Genomic DNA, 22,798 nt, shown 5'->3' on the forward strand with positions numbered 1-22,798 from the left:
CCCCAGGGTGAGTAACATTGCCTGCTTTACCCCGGGGTGAGTAACATTGCCTGCTTTACCCCGGGGGAGTAACATTGTCTGCTTTGCCCCAGGAGGAGTAACATTGCCTTCTTTACCCCGGGGTGAGTAACATTGCCTGCTTTACCCCGGGGTGAGTAACATTGCCTGCTTTACCCCGGGGTGAGTAACATTGCCTGCTCTACCCCGGGGAGGAGTAACATTGCCTGCTTTACCCCAGGAGCAGTAACATTGTCTGCTTTACCCCAGGAGTAACATTGCCTGCTTTACCCCAGGAGGAAGAACATTGCCTGCTTTACCCCAGGAGGAGTAACATTGCCTGTTTTACCCCAGGAGGAGTAACATTGCCTGCTTTACCCCAGGAGGAGTAACATTGCCTGCTTTACCCCGGGGTGAGTAACATTGCCTGCTTTACCCCAGGGGTGAGGATCATTGCCTGCTTTACCCCAGGGTGAGGATCATTGCCTGCTTTACCCCAGGAGTAACATTGCCTGCTTTACCCCAGGGGGAGGAGCATTGCCTGCTTTACCCCGGGTTGGGGGGGGGGTAACAGTGCCTGCTTTTCCCTGGGGGGAGTAACAGTGCCTGCTTTACCCCAGGAGCAGTAACATTGTCTGCTTTACCCCGGGGTGAGTAACATTGCCTGCTCTACCCCGGGTGAGTAACATTGCCTGCTTTACCCCGGGAGGAGTAACATTGCCTGCTTTACCCCAGGGAGGAGTAACATTGCCTGCTTTACCCCAGGGAGGAGTAACATTGCCTGCTTTACCCCAGGGAGGAGTAACATTGCCTGCTTTACCCCGGGAGGAGTAACATTGCCTGCTTTACCCCAGGGAGGAGTAACATTGCCTGCTTTACCCCGGGGGGAGTAACATTGCCTGCTTTACCCCGGGGTGCAGCCCTGTGGAGCAGCGCACGGTGCACCCAAACTTGAAACGGGCTCCCGGGGGGCCCGCGGTCACCGCCCCGCCCCAACCTCCTTCCTCGCTTTGCGATTAGTCGGCCGGGCGAGAGCGCCAGCCACCATTGGCTGGCCGGCCCCTGTCAATCAGTCTACCTCCCCCCCCCTGCCAGTGACGCGCATCCGCCCTCAGGTTGCGCTGCACGCGGCCTGGGCAGAGCGAGAGCGAGCGGGCACCGGGGCAACAGCAGCCGGGCCCGGGGTGGGGGACAAGAAGCAAGGCTGCCATCGCAACGCCTCCGGCCAGACCCAGGCTGAGGCCCAGCACCGCCACCGGCCGCGCTTCGCCGCTCTGCAAAATGGCAGCTCGGGCTTGAAGTGCGATTGCGCCGAGAGCCGGGCGCGGATCAGATCGGATCGGAAGCCGCTCTCTCTCTCCCCCTGTGTGGTTTGGGAAGGAGCGAGATGCAGGAGGGCCGTGGGGTCGGGGGCGCTGCCGGGCTCTAGAAGGCGATGGACTCGCGGCTGCAGAGTTGCACCATTCAGGATTGATTGGGTCCGGAAGCAGCGGCGGTAGAGAGAGGCATCTGCAGGTACAAGGCTGAGAGAGGGATCTGCAGGGGGGCCTGGGAGAGAGAGAGAGAGGGATCTGTACACACCTCCTGGGAGAGGGGGATCTGTACACACCTCCTGGGAGAGAGAGAGAGGGGGATCTTTACACACCTGGGAGAGAGAGAGGGATCTGTACACACCTCCTGGGAGAGAGAGAGGGGGATCTGTACACACCTCCTGGGGGAGAGAGAGAGAGAGGGATCTGTACACACCTCCTGGAAGAGAGAGAGAGAGGGATCTGTACACACCTCCTGGGAGAGGGGGATCTGTACACACCTGGGAGAGGGGGATCTGTACACACCTCCTGGGAGAGGGGGATCTGTACACACCTGGGAGAGGGGGATCTGTACACACCTGGGAGAGAGGGATCTGTACACACCTGGGAGAGAGGGATCTGTACACACCTCCTGGGAGAGAGGGATCTGTACACACCTGGGAGAGAGGGATCTGTACACACCTCCTGGGAGAGAGGGATCTGTACACACCTCCTGGGAGAGAGGGATCTGTACACACCTCCTGGGAGAAGGAGAGAGGGGGATCTGTACACAGCTCCTGGGAGAGAGAGGGATCTGTACACACCTGGGAGAGAGAGAGGGATCTGTACACACCTCCTGGGAGAGAGAGAGGGATCTGTACACACCTCCTGGGAGAGAGAGAGGGATCTCCACACACCTCCTGGGAGAGAGAGGGGGATCTGTACACACCTCCTGGGGGGAGAGAGAGAGAGGGATCTGTACACACCTCCTGGGAGAGAGAGGGGGATCTGTACACACCTCCTGGGGGGGGGGGGGGGTGGTGAGAGAGAGAGGGATCTGTACACACCTCCTGGGGGAGAGAGAGAGGGGGGTCTGTACACACCTGGGGGAGAGAGAGAGGGATCTGTACACACCTCCTGGGAGAGAGAGAGAGAGAGAGAGAGGGGGATCTGTACACACCTCCTTGGGGGGGGGGGGGATCTGTACACAGCTCCTGGGAGAAAGAGAGGGGGATCTGTACACACCTCCTGGGAGAGAGAGAGGGATCTGTACACACCTCCTGGGGGAGAGAGAGAGATCTGTACACACCTCCTGAGAGAGAGAGAGGGGGGGATCTGTACACACCTCCTGGGAGAAAGAGAGGGGGGATCTGTACACACCTCCTGGGAGAAAGAGAGGGGGATCTGTACACACCTCCTGGGAGAGAGAGAGAGGGATCTGTACACACCTCCTGGGAGAGAGAGAGGGGGATCTGTACACACCTCCTGGGAGAGAGAGAGGGGGATCTGTACACACCTCCTGGGGGGGAGAGAGAGAGGGGGATCTGTACACACCTCCTGGGAGAGAGAGAGGGGGGGATCTGTACACACCTCCTGGGGGAGAGAGAGAGAGAGGGGGATCTGTACACACCTGGGAGAGAGAGAGGGGATCTGTACACACCTCCTGGGAGGGAGAGAGAGGGGGATCTGTACACACCTCCTGGGAGAGAGAGAGGGGGGGATCTTTACACACCTGGGGGAGAGAGAGGGGGATCTGTACACACCTCCTGGGAGAGAGGGGGGGATCTGTACACACCTCCTGGGGGAGAGAGAGAGAGGGGGATCTGTACACACCTCCTGGGAGAGAGAGAGGGGGATCTGTACACACCTCCTGGGAGAGAGAGAGGGGGATCTGTACACACCTCCTGGGGGAGAGAGAGAGCGAGGGATCTCTACACACCTGGGAGAGAGCGGGGGGATCTGTGGTACAGAGAGGGAGAGGGATCTGCAGACACAGCCTGAGAGAGAGGGAGAGGGATCTGCGCATACCACCTGGGAGAGGGAGGGATCTGCAGATACAACTGGGGGAGAGAAGGATCTGTGGAACAGTGAGAGGGGTCTGCAGACACCGTCTGGGAGAGAGGGATCTGCAGATACCTCCTGGGAGAGAGTGGGGGATCTGCAGGTACCTCCTGGGAGAGAGTGGGGGATCTGCAGATACCTCCTGGGAGAGAGTGGGGGATCTGCAGATACCTCCTGGGAGAGAGTGGGGGATCTGCAGGTACATCCTGGGAGAGAGAGGGATCTGCACATACATCCTTGGGGAAAGGGATAGCCTGAGGGAGGAGCAGCTGGGGAATACACATTGAGAGTGAGGGATACAGTCTGAGGGAGTGATCTTTAGACACAGTCTGGGAGCGGGTTGGATCTTCAGGACAGCCTAAGAGGGGAATCTGTAGATACAGTCTGGGAAAGGGAGTTCCGCAGGTACTGCCTGAGAGGGAGGGATCTCTAGGAGTAGCCTAAGAGGTGAATCTGCAGGGACAGCCTGAGAGAGGGGACATCAATCCAGAGAGAGACAATCTCCGACTCAATGAAAAGACATCTCTGGCTCAACACACACAAGCAGGACACGCCAGAACCTTTCTAAAGGAATAGTTTGTGACTGGTGCAATATAAATGGGGGGGAAAACACTCTAGTTTTGTTTCTTTAAAATGTAAAATTAAAATGATCTGATTGTATTTCACAGAATTCTAATCAATCCTGATGATCTTGATTTTTTTGCCTAATGTGTATGGAAACCCATCGTCATGCTCAAGAGTCTCAACTGAGCTACTGAGAAAAACATACAGCTGGAGATTCTGTTTGCCCATACACACTCCCCGTAGGGACACACCCCACTTCCTAAGTCCAGGGTGCTTCAACGCAGGTTGGCAAAAGCCAGGGCTTGGGAGTCTGGTGTTCAACCACCGAAAATCACACGGCTTACCAGCACAAACTGCTGATAAATTTTCCACATCTTCGCCAGCCAGGACCGTCCTGTCAATTAGGACATTACCTTGAGTTATCTGTAGCTGAATGTGAAGAATCTCAGGCCCCAGTGATGAGTCTAACCCTTCAAATCCCATTGGTGAGAGAACCTGCCTGTCCCAAGCATTGGACCACTGAGTTTGCAACAGAGGATTGACATGATTATTTCCACAAAGTAGGCATCATGTTTAACTGCGATTCAACTCTATTGTGACGAATGTGTGATCACTAGCACGCTTACTGCGGACCAATACAACATCTAAAACAAATACGGAAAATTACCAAAATAAAACTTTCACACATCCCAAATTGACCCAGTTCTGATTTATTCTTTTATAGATTGCAGATATTTCAGTACATTTAATGCCAAATTTTGTCAGCCTCAGTTACATTATAAACACTGCTACAATTCATTATGTAGTTGTAAGTAATAAAGTAGGAGAGTAACGTCAACCAATAGGGTTAATAGCAATGCCTTTGAAAGCGACTAATATATTAGCTTCCTGTGTTTGCTGTTTGTCCTGTTGTACAACATGTAGAGTAGAACATATCCCCCCCTCACAAATAGTTTTCCTGGGATGCCCCTGGTTTAGTGTAGGTTTCAAGTCTCCATGTTATTTTTAAACTAACATTATCTTTTCTTTTTCCTAGTGTTCTCGCTGACCACCTTGTTACTATGTAGAAATAAAATAGTACGGAGTACTGATTGCCAATGGAAATGGAGGAAATGTCATTATCTGGCTTAGAGAACAGCAAATCCGAGGTAAGGAGCAGGAGTCTTAGGAGTTGGTCCTACCTCAATAACTATTTTGATATGATATGGTTGTTTGGTTTTAGCGGGTGCGTGGACGTGTATATCCAGTGAGTGATGATGTCTGTGCTGAATGGGGGAATATGTGCTTGCTGAGGGTGTGTCTGTTGCATATGTGCTTGTTTGGGAGGTATGCATGTGTTGAATGCTTCGAAAGGATATGCATACGTGCCCAGTGACAGAGTATATGTGTTGTGTATGATGTGTGTGCATACTATACACACACAGTAATGAATTCAAAAACAGTAAATGTGTGGATTACTTCAGGATATCTTAAGCCATAACCATGGGTTTGCGTCACCTGTAGTAGAATTGGGTCTGTCCATTTATTAGTTGCCATCTGTGAGTTTTGTTCCCGTCGTGGGGTTGGGATGTGTTTCTGGCTTTTCTTACGACTGTAAACTTCTCCCAATTTCTTCTTGCCGTTGATGACCTCTTCCATACCCCTCAATTTTATTACAGCCTTTTGAACACACTCTCCGCCATCCCTCCTCTTCCCGTGTCTATTTTTCTCAGTGTGAATCTGTCTGTCACTCTTCTGTGTTCACGAATGACCATGTTTCTCCCTGTTTTTGTCATGCACTCATAGATGGCCTTCCTTTATCTGGTCACACATTCCTAAGGATTTATATAAGGTACTGGTTTCGTGTCTGAGGCACTAGTCAGATGCAGATGTGGCTGAACTATCTGCTGGGAAGCTGAGCTTCACCAGGGCACCAGTTTTACAGGTTCCACTGGCACCTATAAATCTGGAGTTCCTGGTGATAGTCAACTACAACAGTGAAGTAATCATTTTCTCCTACCACAGAATCAGTTTTAATCTCTGAATATTCTGATGTCTGACGTCAAACATACAGCAGGAATGCGCTTCGTTCATATTCGTCCTCGTGACCGACCTGCTCTTGGATGTTCCTCTGAGTTCTTCTTATTCCCCAGTCTTGACACTTCACTTCTTCACGTGGGAGACCCTTTATTTGCTGTGGTCTTTGCCTGTTGCATTTCACCTCTGACCCGTGCTATCAAACAAAAAGGCTTGGATCGATACTGTGACTCCTAGGATGCGGAGTAGAAACAAGCACAGTGTCCACTTCCCTTGTTTAAGCAGCAGTTTTTCCTCATCTTTTAAGCTTTGGCGTTCTGAGAAGCAGACAAGGATACCTGTTTGGATTTGGTCTGCGAGATGCGATAAGAATTCTTTTTGTCCATTTGTTAGTAATGTGCTATGTATGAAAACTCAAAAAAGAACTTCAGGTTTGACCAAGCATTTTACAATGCCTGGCCAGCCACCTTTCTTCCATCCCAGGCATCTTGGTATTCTGCTGTGAAGCTCGCTCACAGATGTCTGCTGTTCTCTGTAACTGAGTGTACAGATTCTTGATCTCAGCCAGTTGAATATAGTCTCCGGTGATGATGGATAATTTCAAAGTGAGCTTGTCCCTGTGACAATCCCCTGGCGTGTGATCAGTGGGACCGCGCCTTCTTTTTACATTTTAGAGCATTCTGGGGTCAGAGGAAAGAAAACTTTGAGCAAATCTTGAACTTTGAAGGAGATTATTTTGGCCACAAGCGAAGGTTTTCGTCCAGAGTCCCGACTGTCTCCTCAGATATGGAAAATGAATAAAGTGGCTCCGGATTGGCTGGTGAGTACGCTAACTGATTCCATCTTTTACTTTTAGTCAGTGTTTCTCCAGTCACTGGGAACTGAATCTGCCCAGGTGGACCACTCGCACTGACTAAACTTAGAATAATTTTGCTCAGCTTCTCGGCGTAATTTTAGACTGGCCTAAATTTCTGTTCTCTAACCTAACAGAACAGATGACGAGAGAAGTCAGTTCATAAGAGGATCGTGTTGTGCGAACTCTGCAGCCATGCCCAAGCTGAAACGGGTATCTTCGGAGAAGAAGCAGAAATACTGGCGACAGCTGAAACGAGACCAGAGACAGATGAGCAGAGAGCACAGTGACCAGGCCATGGAGTTTGACGCTACTCCCGAAAGTTCGGCAGAGCAGGCCAGTACCACCACACCCTCTTCTGTTCTTTGTCACTGCGTTTCATTGCTCTACCATGCTTACGTGTCCCAGCGTTGAATGCTTTTGATGTTAAACCACACTTTTCTTTATGTTGAGGATGCACTTTTGGTTCACTGAATGAATAAAGGTTCTGTCTTCAACGCTGGATATCCGTGTATTCTGTTGCTTCATCTTTTGCAGTTTTTTTTTGAACAGTAATTTCGACAATACTATACGTGGCTGTTCCCTGAGGGACTGCCACAAGGCTAGGCCTCTTAACAAGGCATTGCCACCATCATGACTAGGGGTCACAGTCTCAGAATAAGGGCTCGGCCATTTAGGACTGAGATGAGGAGAAATTTCTTCACTCAGAGGGTTGCGAATCTTTTGGAATTCTCTACCCCAGAGGGCTGTGGATGCTCAGTCGTTGAGTATATTCAAGACTGAGATCGATAGATTCTTGGGCACTAAGGGAGGGATATGAGGATAGGGCAAGAAAGTGGAGATGTAGCAGATCAGTCATGATCGTCTTGAATGGCGGAGCAAACTTGAGAGGCTTTATGGCCTACTCCTGCTCCTATTTCGTATTTTCTTCTCACTTTCTTCAGTCTCTACTTGTGGCATTGCCATATGGCGGGGGGGGACTCGGAATTGTGCGGCTGAAAAAATGAGAAACAAACCACATTTCGTTCCACAGAAGGTTGCTTTGCTCTTTGTGTTGCCCCGTGTACTTGGCCTTATTGTCGAAATGGGAGAAAGAGGTGGGTAAGGAGTGGCTGACGCCACCCAGGGATGTAAGCGCACGAGCTGGAGTGTTGTGATATTATTACGCAGGGCTTTGAAATGGGCGTGGGCAGGGTAATCATGATCTGTAGGGTTGAAATAAGAGGATAGCTGGCAGCATGTTTTTGAGCCTTTTTTGGCTGTGCAAGCAAGTAGCCCGGCTGCCATCCGTTGCTATCCTGACATATCCGCAGATTCAGTAGGAAAAATGGTAAATCTATGTCTCCTGTGTGGCATCACCTCTCCGCTCACTGTGCACCCTTGTGGTGACATGGCAGTATTATTCCTGTGTCCAGCTGGTGGTTTGGGGCCCTTTCCTGCCGAAGAACCGTTGGAATTTGCTGCAGCTTGGTGCTGGCGCTCCGGTAGATCCCAGTAGTGTGACATGCGGACCAATTTAGTGTGGGATTAAGAGGTCAGTCCAAGATGGTGCAAACGGTTAAATGTCCAGGAGCACCCCCACTAGAGGCTGCTGGTGTGGTGCACTCTACTGGCAGGACATCAGCATTCCATTGCTTCACAGTGAGGCTACTCTCCTCGCCAGAGGGACTAAAACAAATTCGTCTCAATTTTTTTTGATTTAAACAGCTAGCTATTTTTCTGAAAGTTGCGTATCATTTTGCGATGCCTTTTGACAAAAATTTGGGAACTGATTAGAAACTAGCTTCCTTGGTAAGGGCGCTTCTATGAGGAGAGGCTGGTTGGCTTCCTTTGGCCTGTCTGAGGAGGAATCGGTTCGCCTCCATAGTGAGTGTTACTCTTGTGAATCTCTTTCCATTTACCTGTGAGCTTTGTGTTTCAGGCCATAGCTCATGAGATCTATTCTGATCTCGTAGACGATGCGTGTCTGGGACTTTGTTTTGAGGTGCACCGAGCTGTAAAGTGTGGTTATTTCTTTTTGGATGAGACGGACCCAGACAGCATGAAGGATTTTGGTAAGTGTGTTTTGTGTGACTGGAAGGATGCTTGCCTTGAATATAGACATATCTTTGGCGAGAGCTGGGAGCAGGCGTAGAGAACGGTTTATAGGCGGGTTTAATGGATAAAGGCACTGCACCATTGTGGAGCTGAGCCATACAGATCAGGGACATCCCAGGTTCAGCGCTTGGTCAGTGCTGGGTTAGTTGATCTCTGTCAGGCTGGCAGGTGGGATGGCGTCGTTGGCCGCAGGGCCCCAAGAGCAGGGAGAAGAAAAATTAACCAGGGTTCCCACAGTGGCTCATGCTGGAAAATGTCGGTGCTTGGGCGATGAGCTAAGCTGAAATGACCCCATAGACCCAATAGCAGGCTAACACTCACTAGCGAAGCTTACACATGAAGAATGGCTGCTTGCACGCTAGCACCGATGGAACTGTGATCCAGGATGGCTCTGTGTCGTGGAATCTGGGTAGAACTGAGAAATACCATGGGGCAGAAAACGTTAGTGGGAGTTGTATACAGACCCCCAAACAGTAATGCTGAGGTTGGGGATGGCATTAAACGGAAAATTAGAGATGCGTGCAATAAGGGCACAGCAGTTATCATGGGTGACTTTAATCTACATATAGATTGGGCTAACCAAATTAGTAACAATACTGTGGAGGAGGAATTCCTAGAGTGTATACGGGATGGTTTCCTGGACCAATATGTCGAGGAACCAACTAGAGATCAGGCCATCTTAGACTGGGTATTATGTAATGAGAAAGGATTAATTAGCAATCTTGTTGTGCGAGGCCTCTTGGGGAGGAGCGATCATAATATGGAGAGTGAAGTAGTTGACTCAGAGACTAGGGTCCTGAATTTAAATAAAGGAAACTACGATGGTATGAGGCGCGAGTTGGCTAGGATGGATTGGGGAACGTTACTTAAAGGGTTGACGGTGGATAGGCAATGGCAAACATTTAAAGATCGCATGGATGAATTACAGAATTTGTTCATCCCTGTTTGGCATAAAAATAAAACAAAAAAGGTGACTCAACCGTGGCTAACAAGGGAAATTAGGGATAGCATAAGATCCAAGGAGAGGACATATAAATTGGCCAGAAAAAGCAGCAAACCTGAGGATTGGGAGCAGTTAGGGATTCAGCAAAGGAGGACAAAGGGATTAAATAAGAGGGGGAAAATAGAGTATGAGAGTAAGCTTGCAGGGAACATAAAAACTGACTGTAAAAGCTTCTATAGATATGTGAAGATAAAAATATTGGTGAAGTCAAGCGTAGGTCCCTTGCAGTCAGAATCAGGGGACTTTATAATGGGGAACAAAGAAATGGCAGACCAATTAAATACATACTTTGGTTCTGTCTTCACAAAGGAGGACACAAATAACCTTCCTGGAACGGTAAGGACGGGGAACATAGGATCTAATGAGAGGGAGGAATTGAATGAAATCAGTATTTGTAGGGAAATGGTGTTAGGGAAATTGATGGCATTGAAGGTTGATAAATCCCCAGGGCCTGATAATCTACATCCTAGGGTACTTAAGGAAGTGGTCCTAGAAATAGTAGATGCATTGCTGGTCATCTTCCAAAATTCTATAGACGCTGGAATAGTTCCCATGGATTGGAGGGTAGCTAATGTAACCCCACTATTTAAAAAAGATGGTAGAGAGAAAAAGCCTGACATCAGTAGTGGGGAAAATGCTAGAGTCCCATTATAAAAGATGTAATAGCAGAGCACTTGGAAAACAGTGACAGGATCGGACAAAGTCAACATGTATTTACAAAAGGTAAATCATGCTTGACTAATCTACTGGAATTTTTTGAGGATGTAACTGGTAGAATAGATAAGGGAGAACCAGTGGATGTGGTGTATTTGGACTTTCAGAAGGCTTTCGATAAAGTCCCGCATAAGAGATTGGCGTGCAAAGTTAAAGCACGTGGGATTGGGGGTAAGGTACTGACTTGGATAGAGAACTGGTTGGCAGACAGGAAGCAAAGAGTTGGAATAAACGGGTCTTTTTCCGAGTGGCAGGCAGTGACTAGTGGGGTACCGCAGGGATTGGTGCTAGGACCCCAGCTATTCACAATATATATTAATGATCTAGACGAGGGAACTAGATGTAATATCTCCATGTTTGCAGATGTCACAAAGCTGGGTTGGCATGTGTGCTGTGAGGAGGATGCAGAGAAACTCCAGTACGATTTGGACAGGTTGGGCGATTTGGCAGATGCAGTATAATGTGGATAATTGCGAGGTTATCCACTTTGATGGCAAAAACAGGAAGGCAGATTATTATCTGAACGGCAATAGATTGGGAAAAGGGGAAGTGCAACAAGACCTGGGTGTCCTTGTGCACCAGTCGCTGAAGGTAAGCATGCAGGTGCAGCAGGCGGTTAAGAAGGCAAATTGTTTGTTGGGCTTCATAGTGAGAGGATTCGAGTACAGGAGCAAGGATGTCTTGCTGCAGTTGTACAGGGCCTTGGTGAGACCACACCTTGAGTATTGTGTGCAGTTTTGGTCGCCTTATCTGCGGAAGAATGTTCTTGCCATGGAGGGAGTGCAGCGAAGATTCACCAGACTGATACCCGGGATGGCAGGAATGACGTATGAAGAGAGATTGGGTCGATTAGGCTTATATTCGCTAGAGTTTAGAAGAATGAGAGGGGATCTCATTGAAACTTATAAAATTCTAACAGGACTAGACAGACTAGATGCAGGAAGGATGTTCCCGATGTCGGGGGAGTCCAGAACCAGGGGTCACAGTCTAAAGATAAGGGGTAAGCCATTTAGGACTGTGATGAGGAGCAATTCACTCAGAGAGTGGTGAACCTGTGGAATTCTCTACCACAGAAGGCAGTTGAGGCCAACTTATTAAATATATTCACGAAGGAGTTAGATATATTTCTTAAGGCTAAATGGATCAAGGGCTGTGGGGAGAAAGCAGGGACAGGGTACTGAATTTGGATGATCAGCCATGATCTCATTAAATGGCGGAGCAGGCTCGAGGGGCTGAATGGCCTACTCCTGCTCCTATCTTCTATGTATCTATCTATGTGTTTCCGGCGAGGGGGTAAACAATTTGGTAGGTAGGATTTTTTCAGAGAGTTTCAGGGACTCATTGAGCAAAGACTGCAATCTGCTCCGGGTAACATCTTGGTCTGCGGTTCCTATTAATGTTTGTGCCATTTTTAATTGGACAATCACTGGTGTTTTGGACTAACAAATCCAGCATTTAGTACAGGCATTGGTTTATCTTACAATTTTTCTAAATGACTGTAGTGTCTTAAATCAAGATAACGACCTATTCTTCATTCGGTTATCCTCTATGTACAGCAAGTGAGCCTCACATTATCAGTAAGGAGAGATTTGCAAGAACTCTGTCCCTTTAAGAGGTTGTTTATCAAATGTGCCCCTCCTTCCTCCCACAGCATGTTTCTGCATCCTGGGTTTCACTTCTTTGTCCTCTTTGGCTAATTTGGTTCCTCAGCATAGCGAAAACTGTCCACAGACTTTTGTTTTACTTAATTTTGTTCTGACTGTTCCTTCTACTTTGGAGAAAAGTTAAAATGTTAACTTTGGTTAGGACCCATGAAAGTGTGGATGGCCTGCTTCTGCATCCAATCAAAGTCATCATCTAACGTGCAGTCTCTGATCTGCAATGCTGCAGAAACCGCCCCACTTGCACAAGGATGTAAAGGCTCGTTAGGAAATCCTTGTTTGGACAATGGCAGATGTCTATGTTAGAAATCCTGAAAAGAATTGGGGGAACAAAAGGGTTAAAAATTAGCATTAGAATGAGATAAATGCTCCATTCGATATAGCATTAGCCAAAACTATGGCCAGGAGTCCTCGGTGGAGTTGAATAAATAATCAAACAACTGGTCCTCTACTGTGGACTCAAACCTGATCTCCAGTGACCAGCTAGATACGTAGACGCTAAGTAGTTTGTTAACTGCAACGTAGATTATGACTTTGGTTGGATGCAGGAACAGACCCATGACAAGCAGTGTCTACAGGAATTAATCTCATTCTAATGCTAATTTATAATCATCTTGTTTCCAACATCTTTGGGGTTTTTAGCTGAAAATACCCTGAATGCAGCTACTGAGGAACGCACTTAAATATCCATTGCCTCAACCTGTGCTTCCCTTCATCCCTGAGAAAGGCCAACATTTTTGGACCATTGCCTACATACCAAATTCATTAGGTTGGATTTGTATATTGGAGGGAAATAGAATAGAATTGATAGATAGGTGATTTCCTCCCAAGTGTTATGTGTAGTAAAATTCTAAACACGTTTATAAAGAACAGGTTTATGAGTTTCCTCTGCACCGCATACAGATGAAATCTTTCCTGCTGGAATTATCCCAGATTCTACCTTGGGTGAGGATCTCACAATTTAGCATCCCTGGAACTTGGTGTTTTCAGAAGAGGAGGGAGAAAGTTGTTGGGTGGAACTCTCCAGTGTTTCAAGGCTTCATTGAACGAAGGGTTTTCTGTCACTGTGATACAGCCTTTCGGCAAATGCCAAAAGCAATCTGGATGTAATACTAGATAAACACACACACAAAGGTCACCCCAGAAGCAAAACAGATTTACATTGTGCTTCCTTTTCAAGCCAGAAGTGTTTCAGCATCTCTCGTAAAAGGAGGAAGCATATCTGTATGCTTGACTATCCTTGGTCCAAATCCAAGATTCATTTCCTCTTTCCCAGGAAGAGACCATATTTGTGCCCATCCATTGTTTCTTTGACAACGGAGTGCAGATTTCATTGTGTAGATATTAACATATTTCTGCCGCTCTAAAAACACTTAGCAATCAAGCGGTCAGTGCATCTCATGGGGGATGTGATGCCGATCCGAAGAGCAAATGGCACATGTCTCTGGTCTCAGTGCAGTGGGGAAAGGGTGGTTAGGGATTGTCTTTGAGGGTAAGGGAACAGGAAATTTCTCTGGATTTGAAAGATGCCTTTGTAGGTGGGGATTGGAGAGTGGTGTTGGGGCTTAAAGACTGCTGTCAGGATTGCAGATTAAGATTTACTGTTGGGCATGAGAATATGGCACTGGTTTTGAGCTTGCTGCAGGTTGCAGATGAGGGAGGGCAGGATTATCACACTTGCATTATTTTTCAGTCCACTCGTTAGTGATGTTTGCTTCCGTGTTTCAGAAATTGTGGACCAGCCAGGTGTGGACATTTTTGGTCAAGTCTACAACCAGTGGAAGAACAAGGAGTGCGAATGTCCAAACTGCAGTCGCAGTATCGCTGCCTCCCGCTTCGCTCCCCACCTGGAAAAGTGTTTGGGAATGGGTCGCAACAGCAGCCGGATTGCAAACAGGAGGTCAGCTAATTGCCTGAATGAACTAAGGTTCTCTTGAGCTTGAGTGGTGAATCTAAAAGGCAACTGCCATCTAAAATGTAAACTTGCACATATTTCAGTGTTCTTTTTGTTATGGTTCTTAACTTCGCCACTCAAATAATCATACTTTCCAAGACCCTTGACTAGTTCCAGCTTTTCAAAGTTCTTTGTCTGACCTGGTTCCAGGGTTTAGTTCGGCTTTTATAAACTCCTGTTTCATTTGATCTGTGGTAACACATACTGTCTGCCGTGGTTCAGTTCAGCTCCTCCATTATTAAGGTATACGATGCCAAATAGAAGAGATTTGTATATTGGTGTGGGCTAATTTCTTCATTTCACTTGATTGCAATATCTTGACTACTTTACTTTGTCACCGTTGAGAATGATACAGCACAGATACAGGCCATTTTGACCCATCAAGCCTGTGCCAGTGTTTTTCGTCACATGGGACACATAGCCTAATTCCACTTTCCTGTTCGCTTCCCATGCCCTTTAATATTCCTCTTTTTCAAGCAACTATCCCGATTTTCCTTCTTGAAAATATTATGGACTCTGCTTTAACAATTATTTGTAGCAGAGAATTCCCCAAAAAAATTTCTAACCCCTTTATTTTTTTTTGTTATTATCTGAAATTTGGGCCTTCCTGTTATCGTCTTGTCAATTATTTTATCACTAGTTACCCTATCGGAACCCCTCATAATTGTGAAGAGTTCCATCAGGTCACCCCATCAACTTCTCGGGTCTCTTCCTAGCTATAGCCTCCCTTCCCCCCACATCCCTGGTGCATCTACATTGTACCTTTCCCTTTGCTTTTATCTCCTTCCTATAATGGGAGGCCCCAAAACTGTGCACAGTATTCCAGCTGCAGCCTAACTAAGGTCTTGTACAAGTTCAACATTACCTCCTTGCTTTTTGTATTATTTGCTCCTAGATACAAAGCTTTCATTGTTCTTGAGGCCTAATGCTCCCTCTGGCAACCATTGCATCCCAGCACCTTCCACAGTGTCAGCTGTGGCTCAGTGGGTAGCACCCTCGCCTCTGAGTCAAGGTTGTGGGTTCAAGTCCTGCTCTAGGAACTTGAGCACATAAATCTAGACTGACACTCCCAGTGCAGTGCTGAGGGAGTGCTGCACTGTCGGAGATGCTGTCTTTCGGATGAGACTTTAAACCGAGGCCCCGTCTGCTCTCTCAGGTGGACGTAAAAGATCCCATGGCACTATTTCGAAGAAGAGCAAGAGAGTTATCCCCGGTGTCCTGGCCGATAGTTATCCCTCAACCAATATAACAAAAACAGATTATCTGGTCATTATCACATTGCTGTTTGTGGGAGCTTGCTGTGCGCAAATTGGCTGCCGCGTTTCCCACATTACAACACTTCAAAGGTACTTCATTGACTGTAAAGCGCTTTGAGACGTCCGGTGGTTGTGAAAGGCGCTATATAAATATAAAATAAGTCTTTCTTTCCCAACTGAGTGTACAAAGCTTGCGGAACACACCCTGAAAGATGCGTGGAAACATAAACCACACGGTCTTACCAACAACACCAGCTTGGTTGTGCCCAACGTTCCCTTTAAGCTGCGCAGCTGCCTAGAGGTTTTTAAATAGAAAACCGTGCCTGCGCGGAATTTTGACTGGCCCGCGCAGCCCGTTAAAGGAGCCGTGCGGGCCAAAAAAAAATTAGAGGGAACATTGATTGTTCCTATGATTTTGAGTAACCTCAAATTCTGAAACACAACAAAAAACCTTACACTTGGGGTAGCACTTTGTGAATTCATAGAAATTTCATTTTTAGTTTAAAAAAAATTAATTTTGGAAGGAAGTGAATTCTTTGTAACGGTTACTCTTATTCAAAACTCTGAGTGTCAAGTGAGCAAACTTTATATTCTAATGACTCGACATTATATTTTATCAGACAGAACTGACGTTAGGTGTCGTTTGAATTTTTGATTACAATCTTGTAAATTTGATTTGTATCAAGATTTGCCCAGATTCTATCCACCATCTGGTTCACCTGAGCTTTAACATTGATTTCACTGCAGTGATGTTTATAAGGTCTTGGCATACCATTTATATACAACCAGCATTTGCCAATCCTGGTAGCTGCTTGTTTCTTTTGGAAATACAATACTAGATGGTTCTATCTGTAAACCTGGTTTTGTGAGGTGAGTTACAAAATGCATTTCTATGCTGTAACTTAACTAGTCATAATTGACTAACAGAATGAAAGCTTATTCTGCATAAGTAGTGGTTAACTCAACCGTCACCATCAAGTAGATTTCTACTGAGTTATTTTGTAAGGTAATTGCATGGAGAAGCTTCCTTGCTTTGTGCAAACATTCCCGTTTGTGAAAATATGTAATTTAGCACGTCTGTGCTAGTTATCCACCCCCATTTCCCATCCTGCACTTGTACAATTGATAGATGGAAAATGAATGAATCAAGTGTTAAGTCTGTGTGCTATATTGCGAATTACTACACAGACCACAAGAGTAAACTTTAACAGGTCTTTACTAGTTGAAGGTCAGGGCGGAACTGCCCAATAAATCATTACACAGCACTTATATACCGGTGTGGTCACCACCGGTATTACAGTATACGGCAGCCAAGATAAAGTAGTGCAACCCTTAAAATAGTTCTCTTAAAGGTGGAACGGTTACATACACTACAATCCTCCCTTTTTAGGTTAACAGTATATCTTCCCATTAAACATAACATCATAACATATATACACAACTTAATGTAAAAACAGTTCACAGATTCAGTCTCTCTGGAGGCTTCCTGACTCGGTCCGGATAACGCCTCGGTTGTGTAGTAGTTTTCGGTGGTAGTAGGTTCTTTTGGCAAGGTCGATTCGGCTTGAATGTCAGTGTCGGGTTCATCTGGTTCCAGTATCACCGGATCGGAGGTAGATACTATGGGTATCTCTGCTTCATCATTAGGCGTATAGAGTTGTGGTGTAGGTTGTCCCTTTTCGGATGACGCTATGATCTGGTCAGCATGGCGCTTTATTATGCTTTCACCAATGTCCACGGTATACATCAGCGGTCCTAGTCGTGTGCAAATAGTTCCAGGCTGCCATTTCTCGGTACGGTAGTCCCAGGCCAAAACTTGTTGACCTATCTGGAAGGTTCTAGTTGGCCTTTCATTCATGCCTTGAAATTGCCGGTTCTCTACGTCCCTTCTGATGTTTGGCTTGATCAAATCCAGCCGGCATCTTAGTCTTCTATTGAAAAACATCATGGCAGGAGTTTGGTTTGTGACCGCATGTGTTGCATTCCTGTACGCCAACAAGAAGTTATCTACCTTATGTTGTAGATTTATGTCTTCATTACCCATGGCCTTTATGGCCTTCTTGAAGGTCTGGACAAACCTTTCAGCTAATCCATTGGTGGCGGGATGGTATGGGGCGGACGTGTAGTGCTTAACCCCATTGTTTTTTAAGAACTTCCTGAATTCTTCGGACACAAATTGCGGTCCATTATCAGAACAGATCTGTTCCGGCAGCCCATTCCTGGCAAATATGGTCCTTAATACTGTGATGGTTTTTTCCGTGGTGGTGGAGGACATCTTTATTACCTCCGGCCACTTGGAGTGTGCATCCACTGCGATTAAGAACATTGAGTCCATAAATGGACCAGCAAAGTCGATATGTACCTTTTGCCATGGAGATGAGGGCCACTCCCATGGATGCAGAGGAGCTTGTGGTGGGGCGTTTTGGACCTTCTGGCATCCTAAACAGCTCTTGGTCATTTCTTCGATGTCTCCATCGATACCTGGCCACCACACGAACGCTCTGGCTAGGTTCTTCATTTTCACTCCACCCAGATGCCCCTCGTGAAGCTCCTTTAGCACTTTTTGCTGGAGTTTGGGTGGAATCACCACTCTGGATCCACACATCAAAGTTCCTCGGCACACTGACAGCTGTTCTCTTCTTTGCGAAAATGCTGGCAACAGTGGTTCGCCATGTGCTGGCCATCCCTTCACCGTTAAATCGTAGACTCGTGAGAGAGTTGGGTCATTTCTTGTTTCCTTTTCGATCGTAGAATTTGTTACTGGTAGACATTCCACTATGGTTGAGTGGAACATCTCCACTGGGTCCACTGTAGGCGCCTCTTCTACCGTTGGCAACGGTAGGCGTGATAAACCGTCAGCATTCCCATGCTGTTTTGATCCTTTGTATTCTATGTCATACTGGTGTGCCCCTAGGAAAAGGGACCACCTCTGTAGCCTTTGCGCTGTCATAGTGGAAACGCCCTTTTTAGGGTTGAATATGGATACCAACAGCTGGTGGTCTGTCAGCAGTGTAAACTTCTGGCCCTGCAGGTAATGATGAAACTTCTTTATTCCCCACACCAGGCTGAGAGCCTCCCTATCTATCTGAGCATAGTTGCGCTCAGCGGAGGTCAATGATCTGGATGCAAATGCGACTGGCCTTTCTGAGCCATTTGGCAACTTGTGTGAGAGTACTGCTCCAATACCATAAGGAGAAGCATCACAAGCTAACCGAATAGGTAGCGTTGGGTTGAAGTGAGCCAACACTTCCTCTGAGGTGATCAATGTCTTGCTTTTGCGAAAGGCCTTCTTACAGTCCTCGCTCCACTTCCATGGTACTTCTTTCTGCAAAAGAGCATTCAGCGGGTGCAGCACCGTGGATAGATTTGGCAGAAACTTATGGTAATAGTTAATCAACCCTAGGAACGATCTCAACTGGGACACATTTTCCGGAGCGGGAGCCTTCACAACCGCTTCGATCTTGTCAGGTGACTTGTGCAGCCCCTCCTGGTCAATGACATGACCACAGTACGAGATCCGTTCCTGAAAGAACTCACATTTCTGGCGATTAACTCGAAGGCCATATTCCTTCAACCTGGTGAGCACCAGTTTCAAATTTGCAAGGTGTTCCTCATCGTCATCTCCTGTAATCAGGATATCGTCCAAGTAACATTGAGTGCTTGGAATTCCCTGTAATACCTGCTCCATGGCCCTCTGCCAAATTGCCGGAGCCGAAGCCACTCCAAAAACCAGTCTATTATATCGATACAAGCCTCTGTGCGTGCTGATTGTGAGATACTGGCGCGACTCTTCCTCAACTTCCATCTGTAAGTACGCTTGCGCCAGGTCTATCTTGGTGAAGCGTTTCCCGCCAGACAATGAAGCAAAGGTATCCTCAATCCGCAGAAGCGGATATTGCACCGTGTGAAGCACCGGATTAACTGTGATCTTGAAGTCTCCACAGATGCGGACCTTCCCCGGTTCCCCTGGCTTGTTACTCGATGAACGCTTCATGACGGGAACAATGGGCGTGGCCCACTCACTCCAGTCCACCTTAGACAGTACTCCTGAACGTTCCAGCCCTTCCAGCTCAGCTTCCACAGCAGGTCGTATCGCATACGGTACCGGTCTGGCTTTGAAAAATTTTGGGTTTGCATGTTCTGCAATCTTGATTTTTGCCTTAATTCCTCTCAGTGTTCCCAGTCCCTGTTGGAACACCTCTTTAGCCTCATCCAATATTCTGGACAATCGTTCAGGTTTGACATCTTTTTTTCCGGAATCTACCGTTATTGCGTTTAGGGAGTGCCAGTCCATATTTATTTTCCTGATCCACTCCCGTCCCAGAAGTGGTGGACCTCCCTCAGGTAGTACATATAAGTCCATTCCTTGGTGTTCTTTGCCCTTGTGTATCACCTTGACTTTTATCTTTCCGATGGGGTATACTTTTTGCCCCGTGTATGTCTGCAATACTATCTCCGTATCCCATAGGGGAATATGTTTGAATAACTTTTTGTAATCTTGCTTATTCATGACCGTCAACGCCGATCCGGTGTCCAATTCCATCTTCACTTGGACTCCTGCTATCTGCAGTGTGACCCAGATAGTTTGTCGGTCAGCTTCCTTACTCACGTTGTGAATTCTCAGACTACCCAGTTCCTTGCTGTTGGAGTCCGAATCCGAATTCTGTTCATCCGAACTCTTCTCAGCCACCTTATGTACCTTTCTGCACTTTTCCTGTGGTGACGTTTTGTTGCTGGTCTTCTTTCCTGACCGGCATACTTTAGCTATGTGACCAAGCTTGCCACATTTTCTACATTCCTGGTTTTTAAACCAGCATTGGTTCTGATCGTGTGTTGTCTTCCCACAACGATAACATTACATCAAGTAGCAAAGAAGATCACACCAAAAGGACATTTAACCACATTATTCATCATTGCAGTTTATCTAGATTGAGCCGGGATAAGTGGTATTAAAGGAGTGATCTACACAAGGTACTTCTGAATGCCAGATTGGGATTGGCGATGTAGCAGTACTTTATTCATTCACGGGATGTGGGCATCACTGGCAACTGCCCATCCCTAATTGCCCGTAACTGAGTGGCTTGCTAGGGCAGTTAAGAGTCAGTTAAGGACGGCAGATTTCCTTCCTAAGGACATTAGTGAAGCAAATGGGTTTTTTACGACAATCCGGTTATCTGACTTCTGAAACAACAAGGCATCTTTGGATTTTTATTCCAGATTTATTTATTAACTGAATTTAAATTCCCCAGCCGCTGTGGTGGGATTTGAACTCTTGTACCCCGGATCATTTAGTCCAGATTACTAGTCAAGTAACATAACCATAACTATAACTATGCTACCATTCCCTATAGGGATATAGCATCGGGTAGCAGTATGATCAGTTGTGGTTATCTGACTTCTCAAACAACAAGGCATCTTTGGATTCGGGCTCATGTTGATGTAATACAGAAATCTGCAATGTCGGGTACACAAGTGTTTGTCAGCTGTGGCTCAGTTGGTAGCACCCTTGCCCCTGAGTCAGAAGGTCTGTGTGTTCAAGCCCAGAGACTTGAACACAAAAATCTAGGCTGACACTCCCAGTGCAGTACCGAGGCCCCGTCTGCGCTCCCAGGTGGACGTAAGAGATCCTATGGCACTATTTCGAAGAAGAGCAGGGGAGTTATCCCCGGTGTCCTGGTCAATATTTATCCCTCAATCAACATCACTAAAACAGATTATCTGGTCATTATCACATTGCTGTTTGTGGGAGCTTGCTGTGCGCAAATTGGCTGCCATGTTTCCTACATTACAAAAGTGACTACACTTCAAAAGGTGCTTCATTGGATGTCCTGAGGTCGTGAAAGGCCCTATATTAATGCAAGTCTTTATTTTTTCAAGCCCTTTTCTTTCATCTTTTCAATGGTTTCAAAAGGGTCCAATTAAAGAAGCGTTTAATGGGTGCCTTCTCAAGCTTTCCGTTACCTTACCTGTTCTGTAATGATTGCTAAGCTTCAGTACTCCAGGAAATGTTTTGAATTGTTCCTTTAACCATCTCCTCTTCTGTAAATTTAACATTTCATTGCATGTAAAAAAAAAACTTGTTAATAGACACCACGATAATGATTGAACATGTAACAGCCATGGGCATTAATTATTTTGAATTAATTATTTAGACACCTTGGCAAGGGGCTTAAATATAATCGTGTCCGTGGCCTTTATGCTGATGTGCATTTTATTTTACATTGTAGAATAGCCAGTAGCAACAACCTCAGCAAATCTGAAAGTGACCAAGAGGACAACGATGACATCAATGATAACGACTGGTCATACGGATCTGAGAAAAAAGGTAAACTTTTATCGATACTTATTATCCTTGGGCCTCAGCTGCAGATATAACTCTGCAATGCATGCTGTCTCTTCCATATGGTCTCTGATTGGTGTGCTTCAGTTTATGCCTTGATTGCTCTCTGGTTTGGTGTGTGCCGCAGCTACTGTCTCATTCCGTGCACCCCGAAATGGGATCTCAGTTGACAAAATGTCATCCTTTATACCCCCTTAAAAACACTAGATTTTGGAAATTATTTTCTGCGTCAGCTAAGATTTCTTTTTCTTTTTCTTTTACTTCATCCAGCAAAGAAGAGAAAATCTGATAAGGTACGTACCGGCCGAGGGTTATTTGTATTTCAGGAGGTTGAAGGCTCTTATTTGTTGCCCTGATGGTAGGAAGCACCTCTGCTGCTGCTGCTGCTTAAAGAGCTGCTTCTGTCTTTCAGAATCCCAACTCGCCGCGGAGATCCAAATCTCTCAAACATAAAAATGGTGAGCTTGTTTTTCATAAGTGTTTCTGTTATTTTAAGAAGTACTCAACAACTATTGCAAACCTGGCACCTTTATTTTGCACTTAGAGTTACATCTATCATCCCAATGGTTCCGCTTCATGCAGCGTTGTACCAAGGACGTACAGATCGGGAATATTCCTGGTTAGATCCCTAATCTCTGCTGTGTATCAAGTGCTTGGATGAGATACAGTCCCGAGTTTTGAAAGGAAACATCAGCCACAGATCAGACCGTACAAAGGTTAAGGTTACTTCTGTATTTATTTTCCATTTAAATAATGAAACACCAGAGTTAGGAACACTCGAGCACGACGCAGTTTCCACATACACACAGCACAGAAAATCTGTCAGAAAGTTAGTGGGCTTAGAATTAAACAGGTCTCAGTATTAGCAGCAGTAAAATGCAAACCATTCATCAAAGCACTCTTCCTCCTGCTCAAACTTTGTTGAAGAACATACACACGTTCAGGTGAGCTCTCTGTTGAAACATATGGCTTATAAACCATGTTTCTCTTCGA

General features: G+C 46.4%; 1 protein-coding gene across 3 annotated transcripts in view; it reads left to right on the forward strand.

Moving 5' to 3' along the window:
- The first annotated feature begins 1,095 nt into the window (after positions 1 to 1,095).
- The window catches only part of atxn7l3a (ataxin 7 like 3a), a 43,995-nt gene continuing 22,292 nt past the window's right edge, over positions 1,096 to 22,798 (forward strand). For 2 of the 3 annotated variants that reach the window (XM_085966290.1, XM_085966291.1), the window contains exons 1-7: positions 4,969 to 5,059; positions 6,918 to 7,116; positions 8,702 to 8,834; positions 13,984 to 14,155; positions 21,693 to 21,790; positions 22,076 to 22,098; positions 22,218 to 22,263. In XM_085966290.1, coding sequence (XP_085822416.1) covers positions 6,976 to 7,116; positions 8,702 to 8,834; positions 13,984 to 14,155; positions 21,693 to 21,790; positions 22,076 to 22,098; positions 22,218 to 22,263 — 613 coding nt within the window. In that variant the 5' untranslated portion in view covers positions 4,969 to 5,059; positions 6,918 to 6,975. Of the gene's footprint in view, positions 1,513 to 4,947; positions 5,060 to 6,917; positions 7,117 to 8,701; positions 8,835 to 13,983; positions 14,156 to 21,692; positions 21,791 to 22,075; positions 22,099 to 22,217; positions 22,264 to 22,798 lie in introns of those variants that run through there. The other variant, XM_085966292.1, reaches the window with a different exon arrangement.

The sequence above is a fragment of the Somniosus microcephalus genome, chromosome 24, assembly GCF_052327205.1.
Source record: "Somniosus microcephalus isolate GS21.2 chromosome 24, FLI_Smic_1.0, whole genome shotgun sequence".
NCBI classification, from domain to species: domain Eukaryota; kingdom Metazoa; phylum Chordata; class Chondrichthyes; order Squaliformes; family Somniosidae; genus Somniosus; species Somniosus microcephalus.